Consider the following 9,329-nt stretch of genomic DNA (forward strand, 5'->3'; position numbering starts at 1 on the left):
CAGCACAGCTCCCTTGAAGTCAATGCTGATTACATAGCTCTGAGTTTGGCCCAGAAACACTAAGGTGTGTCACTGGCTGGCGCAGCAGCCTTGTCAGTGGGTCAGACAAGCTGTCTGAGCCCTGATGCTCTGACAGGCACTAATGAAATCCTATGGTTATGCAGCCAGCAGGACTGTGAGACCCCTTTAAGGCCTGGTGTCACTCATTCACCTTGTATATGTGGAATCACAAGTAAAATGCCATGGCCCACTTGAGATTAGTATACATCACACTGGCTAGTAACTGGCTGGCTCACAGGCCATCCCTCACTGGTGTGTTGGGGCACCTTCCATCTCAGTCAGTCAGGATGGCCCATCGCACAATCCCAGGCAGCCGAGCTAGCTAGGCCATTTATGCAGCTTCCCTTGCATGGAATGGGGTGGGGTGATCAGCAAAGGAGCAAAAGAAAGGGCATTATTTGCTCAAGTCACACAAAGGCTCCTCAAGGGTCAGAGTACCTCGGCCCCTCACCCCACCCTCCTGAATGGCTCCTGCAGGGGCTGCACAGACATGGCCAATTCTAGCAGCATCTCCACTGAATGGCACTGGGATGGGAGCATGCTCTATGCTTCCTGAGAATCTTTCTGTTTGTTTCATTATACTAGGGGTGGGGTAGGAGAGAAAAGCCACAGTGGCTTGGGCAGGACCCGGAGAAGTACCAGATGTGCCAGGGTCCAGCCTGGACTCTGGAACTGGCACTAGGACCATGGTGGACCTGGGGGAGAGGGAGGAGGAATGTAATTATATGTGCCCCATCCCGTCCCAAACAAGTTACAAACCAATCAGAGCCTCCTGGCACACAGGAGGCAGCTGAGACCAGTGTCTTATATAAGACCCAAAGCTGAGCCGTCCCCAGGTAGAGGCCCTCTTATTCCTGTCTCACACTCACAGCCATCACTCACTCCAGTGGCAGTTGAGGATGCACAGCCTCCATTCAGCAGCAGGCCCCAAACACGCTGAAATAAATCTCATGCATTTACCTGTTCCCCAGATTTTCACCCCATCTCTAAAACCTTCCACCCTGCCCCACTGTTTGGCCTCCAAACCTGCACCAACTTCCCAGCTGATCCCCAAGCCTCCACCCATGCCCATCAATTGGCTCTCTACCCCACCTATCCTCCCAACATAAGCCTCCACTTTCCCCTACAGATCTCCCCAGCCTGAGCCATCTCCTCAATCTGGCTCTCAAACTCCCCCCTCCTCCAGTAACATTACTGACTTTCATAAATGTTCATTCAATTACTTCATTTCCCTCCGCTATGGTTCAGATGTCACATCTTCCTGGAAATACCACAGGGAAAGCCCGTTCTTCCGGTATAGAGCAGCCAACCAGGACCAAGATCGGCAACAGAACAAGAAAAAACATCTGTTCTCTTACAAGCGACTTCCAGCCCCCTTCCTATGTTCAGCTAAAGAACCCCCTCAAAGAATTTGTACTTTTCCCTTCGCTAGCAGTTTATTCTCCAGTAACTCCTGAACTGTTTTGGAGCTTTGGTAGCTGAGAACATTTTATATAAAGGATCAGAAATGTCCTACTAATGACAAATCTCACACGGCGCCTTTCATCCATAGATCTCAAAGCCCTTTACAAAGGAGGTTGAGCATCATTATCTCCATCTGACAGATGGGGAAACAGTGGCACTGAGAGTAACTCACCCAAGATCACTCAGTAGGTGGGTGACTGCACCAGGAATAGAAGCCAAGTCTTCTGGCCTCCTAGACCAGTGGGGCCCCCTGCCTTAACCCGACTGGAGACAGAAAGAAAAGACCCTACAGGGGAAATCATCTCAAAGTGCAAAAAAAAAGTTTTAATAAAACTGAAAAACATAATATACAAAAGTTCTTGGTAGTTTTCTGTAATGTAAAGCACCATTCATTCCACAGTACTTTGTGTCTCTGCTACCCTGACACCCCTCCCAGTAAGCACCAATGACTCTCTTGAAACCTGATTTAGCACCAAGGGGCTGCCATCTTATTTAGCACCAAGGGGCTGAAGCTGGCCCATGAAACACACATTCTCCTTCCCCCCAATACATTTTAAGCACCGACCAGCTGCCCTTTTGCAGTGTTTGAGCCCCCAAGCTGGCCCTGCAGAAGTAAACAGTGACATTAGAAAGGGAAGGAGTTCAGAGCTCAGGTCTGGCAGTTATTCAGCATTAGAGATTCCTGCTCCTCTCTGGGGAGACACAGGGACACCACACACTGTAAATACACAACAGCTGGGTTGGCAGTCTGTGGCTTCTAAAGAGAGAGGGAGAGGAATTCAATTGCTAGTTCCTTTGCTCCTAAACCTCACCCCCAGCATGCGGCTCCCTCACGATTCCCCCAAGCCCACACTCCACTGGGCCGGGAGAGGGGAATTCCAGTCTCCATGTTCCTCACACCCTGGCATTCCAACAGACGTTTGAGGCCCCTGATAGGACCAAACTTCCTTGGAGGGATCCTGCTTTTCATACCAGCTGTGCTAATGCAAGCTGTTATGAGGGTCAGGTGGGGAAGAGCCTGGGACTCGATCCTTTCCCCTCAGCTCCTCATCCTGAGTAAATGAGGGGCAGCAATATGAACAAGAGAGAAACTGGCCTGCAACGTTCTCGAGTTCACCTCTCCTTTCTCTCCCTCTGATGTCTTTCTGGTGTGAGTTTAGTCCTGTCGAAAATGGACCCAGTGACAGCCTGGCATCTCATCTTTACTGTGTCCTCAGGACACGTAGGCAGGGGTTTGCAAAAGCACTCAGAGCTGATTCAGCTGCCAGTGAAGCCAGTGGCAAAGCTCCCTTTGATGTCACTGGAAGCAGAGCTAGGTCAGCACTGAGGGCCGCTGAAAACCCCAGCTGTCACGCACAGGCAGTGGCAGCACAAGCTTTGCCATGCAGCCCTGCCAACATGTCTCACCCCTGACTGGGAGGGGTGGGAGAGTATTTCAGTCTCCGTGGCTTCTCCACTGAGATCACCAGCAAAGGAGACAATCAGCAGTGGGGACGTTTTAATGATGTGGACACCTGTTCACTGGGAGCAGGACTGAGAGGCCCAATTCACCTTGTACAGGTTATGAAGCCACCACTGGCTATCCTTCTTCCATTGGGGTATCAGAGAGGAACTGGACAGAAGCTGACCCTGTGCATTAGTAGTAAAAGGTGTAACCTACCACCATACGCAGCCAGTTCCTCCCTATTGTGTTTTCAAAGGGATTGGAGGTGGGATTTAAAGGAATGATTGTCTCCTAGCAGAGCTGTTCCAGCCACACCCATGGGACTGTGACAGTGGAATCCAGTGCCTGATCACTGGGCCTGATCCTCTTCTCACACCAGCATGCAGAAGGGGGAACTCTGCTGAAGTCGATAGTTACACTGGTGTAAATCTGGTGGGGTAGGGGAGCAGAATCAGGTCTGTTTCAGCCTCCAGAAAAGGAACAGTCCAAAGCTGGGATGGCTTTGAACCTAACATGGAAGTTGAGACCAGAGAGCATCCCACGGGAGGCTTGGAGGGGAGCTTTGCTGATGGCCAACAGGGTCTCACTCTCTTTCAATTCTTAGGGCTAGATCCACAGCAGGTGTACCTGGGTGTAACTCTGTTCACTTCAGTGGAGCGACACCGATTTACACCAGCAGAGAATCCGGTCGTCTACTTCCCAGACGAGTGTCGGTCTATACAGCCAGGGACTGTACCATCATTCCCTAGCTTTGCATCGTTATCTATGTCCCTGCCGCTGAGTTAGGCCGTGGGAAGGCTCACATGGCCTAGCAAGACCAGGGGTGACCTGAGGCATCCCCTATCCAAGGTGAATGGCGCTTACCTAGAAGTCAATGACACACTTTGAATGAGGATGGCCCTGATTTGGATAGCGGGTGTTTTCTTTCAGGTTCCCTGGTGCCCTCCCATCCCATGACCCTCCCAGGGAGCCCCCAGTCCACTTCCTCCCTTGTGGTTTGCAGTGATTGCGGGCAGTGAAAAGAGAAAGAGAGGGAGAGAGAAGGAGAGAGAGGGAGGAGGGCCGTCATTCCAGGCTGGGCTTGATCAAGTAGCCGCTGAAGGTGATGTAGATGTCTACATCATCACTGTATATGGCGTTCTCCCGCTCCCGCTTGTAGAGGCGCACCCAGACCTCATCATTCTCCCGCAGCTCTAGCATGAGGCTCTGGCTCTGCATGATACTGCGGTCGCTTGGCTGGGCGTATAGGATGACCTGCTCCTGGTCGTTGTGCATGACGTGCATGTAGGTCTCCTTGAAGTTCCAGGTGTGGACGTTCAGGCTGAAGTAGTACAGGCCGGCTGTGTAGCAGTAGAACTTGCCCTTGAACATGTCGAAGTGGCCGTAGAGGTTGACAAAGACGGTGTCGAAGATCAGGGCCTGGTAGCCCTCGCTGCTGTGCAGTGCCTTTTTGCGGCCCACGGAGAAAGCGGCATACTGGTGCTTGCACGGATCCCCCGGGACACCCATCTGCCCCTTGCTGCCTTTCTGACCCTGGGGGCCCCGCTCGCCTGGTGGTCCCTCTTTGCCCCATTTCCCTGGAGTCCCAGGTTCCCCCCGATCTCCTTTGTCTCCTAGGAAACAAAGCAGAGGGATGCACTCCATAAGATACCCAAAGTGAGATGTGAAAGCTGCCAAGCACTGGGCTGTCTTGAGGAGGCCAGGGTTGTGGCCAGAAACTAGAGCTGTCTACAGAGGATCTGATTCATCCCTGTGCAGGCACCAGCACAGCTAGTCTGTGCTTTCCCTGTTCAGGGGTTGTGGGGGTGAGTGCAGCCCTAACTTGCTACCCTGTTTCACGGGCCTCTTTGGGGCTTTGCAGGAACACAAACTTCCTTGAGCACCGGTTCCCCTGGCCACCCCTCCCTGCTCTGGCCCCAGAATGCCCCCCAGTGCTGGGAGCTGTTGTGGAGGTGGTTCTGAGCGCCCCTATGCCTAGCTACCATAAAGGGGCTGCAGAGCAATGATGAACTGGGCCCAAAAAGCAGAATCTCTCAGTGCCAGGACTCACCATGCACGCACATCCTATGCATTAAGCCTCAAATGGGGACCCTTGAGGAAGTAGCTGATCTGCACCGGAAAGCCACCCCCATTCCACCCTGAGCTAAGCCAGCAGGAGCTGCCTGGAGCAGGTCTTGGCTGGGAGTCACTCTTTGCAAATATGAGTGTGGGGGAGTTCATGCAAGCATCCTCCTGGCTGCTTGGGGAGAAAAGCAAATGTTAGGGCTCATGTCATTCCCCTCCTCCCTCTCCCAGATGACATGAGGTTCACAGAGATGGCCTTCCATTAGCCTTCCCTGCGCAGGACATTAGCGGTGGCACTGTGCCTTTGTTAACAGCACACCCTCTCGTTCTTCCTGGCTGGGCAAGGACCCGCTGCTCCCTCCCTCTGCACTACAGGGCAGCTTGATCCTGAAGCAGGTTCAGATTGGCAAGAGGCCCAGTGGCGATAAACAGGAGCCAGTGGAAAGCAGGCGAAGAGGCGGTTCCCCTGAATTCAGAGGCTATAGCAGGAAGACTGCTGGGTTCAGGGGAAAACTGGCATTCTACAGGCTGATTCCACCTCTCTGGCTACATGGGCATAAGTCTACATGTACCAGCATGGGCACTTACCCTTCATAATGACAAACAATTAGACGTCCATCAGTCTGGACATCAGGCACTGGATATGCTGGGGCATGCCTTTCAGTCTGGCAACTGGGTGTTTGATGGGTATAACTGATGCACTGTTGCCCATCAGTATGGTGACACTGAAGTCACTGGTAGTCTGTGGGCAACCGGTGTGCCAGCACAGAACCTTACCTTTCACTACAGCAATGCTGGTTCCCAAGACCTTGGGTCCCAGGCACACTGGCTTGGCACTTACCTTTCAGTATGGTGATGTTGATGTATGGACGCACCTCTGGCATTGGGTACAGTGACGCATGGGGTCTGGCAGGGCCGGGGGTGACCTCTGAGGAGCCATGGGAATCCAGCGGGTCGCAGCAGCGTCTGCAGCCATTTGGGAGGGTTGTTGCTTCTTTGGGGTCAGGCTCGTCAGTAGGTGCCCCAAATACAAACAGAGGGAGCACAAGGAAGGCCACGCGAGCTCGTAGCTGAATCATTACCATAGTGACCTGGAAGACATGAGCCAGTAAGAGAGAGAGACAGAAGAAGGGGATGACTGAGCCAGGGCAGAAGCCAACATGAAAGGACAGGGCACTGCACCTCCATTCTCTGTGGCTAAAGCCAGTTCATTCATCACGGGAGCAGAGAGGGAAGGAAGGAGACAGAAAGACAGAGTTAGTCACTGTTCTGCAGAGAGCTGCTACTTTGGAGTCTAATACATGCCTGTCCCTGGAGGGCTAAGGCTGCAGTCCAAGCCGCAGTGGTGTCACTGCTAGGGCGTGCCTGACTCCCTGGAGCCTGGGGTCCTGCCACTAAGAGGAGGCCTGTTCTCCAGAACCCAGAGCACCAGTGCCCATAGCGTAACCACTGGAACCCAGGGCACCAGCGCCCGGGGATTCAATCTTGAGGCTGCAATAAAAAGAGAAGAGGCAAATCCAAGAGCCCCTGGTGATGAAAACAAACTCAGGTCTCAGAGGTTAGCTCTGCGATAAGGGTTGTGACCTTACAGCACTAAAAACATCCTGCTTGGGCCATTTTCTCACCTCCTGACCACTGGCAAAGCTGAAACCACACCTACTTCTGAGCTGATGCCCTGACATATCTGAGGGGTCAGGGAGGGGGGAAAGCACATTGCCAGGGTATTCTTGAGCTGTCTGCTGCTATCAGGAAAGACAGGAGATCTGGTAGGGGAATGATAAATTTGTTAGCTCATGAGAGCATCATATCGGTTTCTAACATTGGGGGAGGGTCACAGACAAACATCTTGCAGCTCACTCAGCAATGGGTATTTTCTTTAATTTGAGTCTTGCTCTAAATCCCATTAGAGAGCATCTAGCCAGCTCGCACCCCCGTGGGTACTGTTTCATCACGGCCAAGGTCACAAGGTGTGGACAACTGACCTGCTCACCGGACTAGAAACCACATGCTGCCGAGTCCTCTGTCACTGACTGAGTCTGTGACCTTGGCCAAGTCACTCCCTCCCCTCTGCAGCTCACCCCCCCCATAGGGAATTAGCAATATTTACATACGGGGGGGGGGAGTGTATGAGGCTTAGTTAGCAGTGGCCAACTTCTGCTCTCAGGGGCACGAAGCCTGGGCAGGCATCGGAGAGCCACATCTGGCCCTGCGGTGCTCCCACAGGAGGGGCAGCGCGGGGCGGCGCAGAAGGGGCTGGGGAGCCGGGACAGGCACGTGTGGTTGCTCAGCTCTGCCTGGTCCAGCCTGCAGCGCGGCCGGAGGGTGCAAAGGGCCCCAGCGAGCCGCTCTCGCGATCAAAACGCGCAGCCCTCGCCCCTGCGCCCCCGGCTCACCCTGCAGAAGAGGCGACAGGCCGCCGCCGGAAGGGTCCCGTGCGCTGCGAGCCGCTCACTCCCCGCCGCTGGCCGGGCAGCCTCTGCTAGCGCCGCCCGCCCCGAGTCCCATGGCGCGGGGAGCTCGCTGCTGGCAAAGGCACCGCAAACCGCTGGCTTCGGCGCAGAGCCGGGCTGCGCCTCCCTCCCCGCCCCCTTCTCCCCGCGCCCCGGCGCGCTCCGCTCTGCACCGCACCGCCGCCGTTAACCCTTGCCTGGGGCTGGGGAAGGCTGGAAAGCGAGGAGACCCCCAGGGCCCGTGGCAGCAGCTGCCTGCCCGGGGAGAGCTCGGGATTGACACGCACTGGGCTGTGCTCCCGTCCAGCACTTGCCCCTCTGGCGGGACAGTCCCTGCAGGCCTGACCTGTCCCTGCCTGCCCCCTCTGCTCTGGCACAGCGTCCCGCGACCCCTGCACAAACACCGTCCCCTGCATTAGCCGCCCTGCTGCCACCCAGGCCCAATCCCTAGGGGGTGGCTATGGCAGGCTTGCCCCAGTGTTCCCTCCTCTGCCCCATTCCTTACAGCGCCTCCTGCTGACTGGGGTAGGGATCTGTCTCTTCCCTGGTTTGGTTCCCTCTCTGAAGGGGGCACAGACCAGTCCCCTCTCTGGCACGGGTCATGTCCTCTGCCTGAAATCTTGCCCAGAAAGGGCGTCTCCAGCTGGAAACACTCTGGAACATGACCTCGCTGGGGAAAGCCCACGCCACCCACTCGTCTCTTGGGCCAGATGTGTACGTGGCTCTTTGTAGCCAGCCCTGGGCTAGCTCATCATGCCATCTGTGGTGGGCCTTGCGTGAGGGGCCTGGGGCCAAGATGCTGCACTGTTGCAGGGTACCCTCTGCCCTCAATTCCCCGTGCAGCTAAGCCAGAGGCATTCCAGATGCCTTCTCTAGCCAAACCTGGCTCGGGCCTGGGCGGCCGGGAGAGCAAAGCGATTTCCACCCGCCACTCCGTGAGCATAAGTGCCGACTCAGCAGGTTTGCTCCGCTCCTGTAATTCCAGAGGAAAGCTGGAGAATGTTTAACAAGCCATGGGAGCCTGAGGAAAGGAAACATTTTTCCGATTGTTTAGTTTGGGAGTCAGAGGCAGTTACAGCCAGCTTGCTTCCCGAGGAGTAGCTGGGGCTTGGCAGGAGCCCCAGCACCACTGGAGAAGCAAACAGAAAGTCTGGGAAAATATGTGCAGAGAGCATAGGGTGAAGGAGGGAGAAGAATGTTATTGACCTCCCTGCTCTGCTGGAACCCCCACAAATGAATGCACATAGATGAATGCCTCTTTCATCCCAGCCAGCAGGGTGGATTCACCAGGGCAGAGGTGCTCTTCAGCAATTCACAACAGTACTCCTGACTTCTAATCGAGGTTCTGCCATTGACCTGCCTGGTCACTGTTCTGTGCCTCAGTTTCCCCAACATGTAAAATAGGGATGCTAGGCCAAATTCCCTGCTAATGGAGCTGTGACAGAGATTATGGCCCAAGGACCCTGAATTGCCTACCTCCCACGGCTAGTGGTTAGGCTTAATTAGGGTTGGGAGCATCCTGTGGGGTATGAAAGTGAAGCCACAGCACTGCGTGAATATGAAGGTAGAGCCAATCTCTGAGTGATCTTGGCCTAGTTCCTCTAGAAGCTATTGAATATTTCCAGATAGGATATTTTCCAGTCCCTTCTGCAGCTCTGCACCTTATCTTTAGGCGACATTTTCCCTGGAGCAGTGGGAGAAGGTTGGCTTCCATCTTCTCTCCAGCCTTCTTGCAATAGTCTTGTGAGCTAGCGGGGTAGGTGAAAACACAGTTTACTGAAGAGTTCATGGGCTATTTTATCATCTGATCAGAAGCACATGGGGACTCCACAGGGCTTTGCACACAC

At 54.5% G+C, this 9,329-nt stretch overlaps 1 protein-coding gene across 5 annotated transcripts; it reads right to left on the reverse strand.

Moving 5' to 3' along the window:
* Window positions 1-1,827: 1,827 nt before the first annotated feature.
* On the reverse strand, window positions 1,828-8,105 carry C1QTNF6 (C1q and TNF related 6). Of its 5 annotated transcripts, none has more exons than XM_030545728.1 (3): window positions 7,988-8,105; window positions 5,874-6,123; window positions 1,828-4,581 (listed from the first exon to the last, which is right to left on the reverse strand). In XM_030545728.1, the coding sequence occupies exons 2-3, from the start codon at window positions 6,115-6,117 to the stop codon at window positions 4,034-4,036; spliced, it is 792 nt and encodes a 263-aa protein (XP_030401588.1). In that variant the 5' UTR covers window positions 6,118-6,123; window positions 7,988-8,105; the 3' UTR covers window positions 1,828-4,033. The 5 variants fall into 5 exon arrangements, with proteins under 5 accessions (XP_030401588.1, XP_030401593.1, XP_030401590.1 ...); XM_030545733.1 differs by lacking the exon at window positions 7,988-8,105 and adding an exon at window positions 7,680-7,765; XM_030545730.1 differs by lacking the exon at window positions 7,988-8,105 and adding an exon at window positions 7,426-7,524.
* Window positions 8,106-9,329: the final 1,224 nt, after the last annotated feature.

Source organism: Gopherus evgoodei, chromosome 1 (assembly GCF_007399415.2).
Source record: "Gopherus evgoodei ecotype Sinaloan lineage chromosome 1, rGopEvg1_v1.p, whole genome shotgun sequence".
NCBI classification, from domain to species: Eukaryota; Metazoa; Chordata; order Testudines; family Testudinidae; genus Gopherus; species Gopherus evgoodei.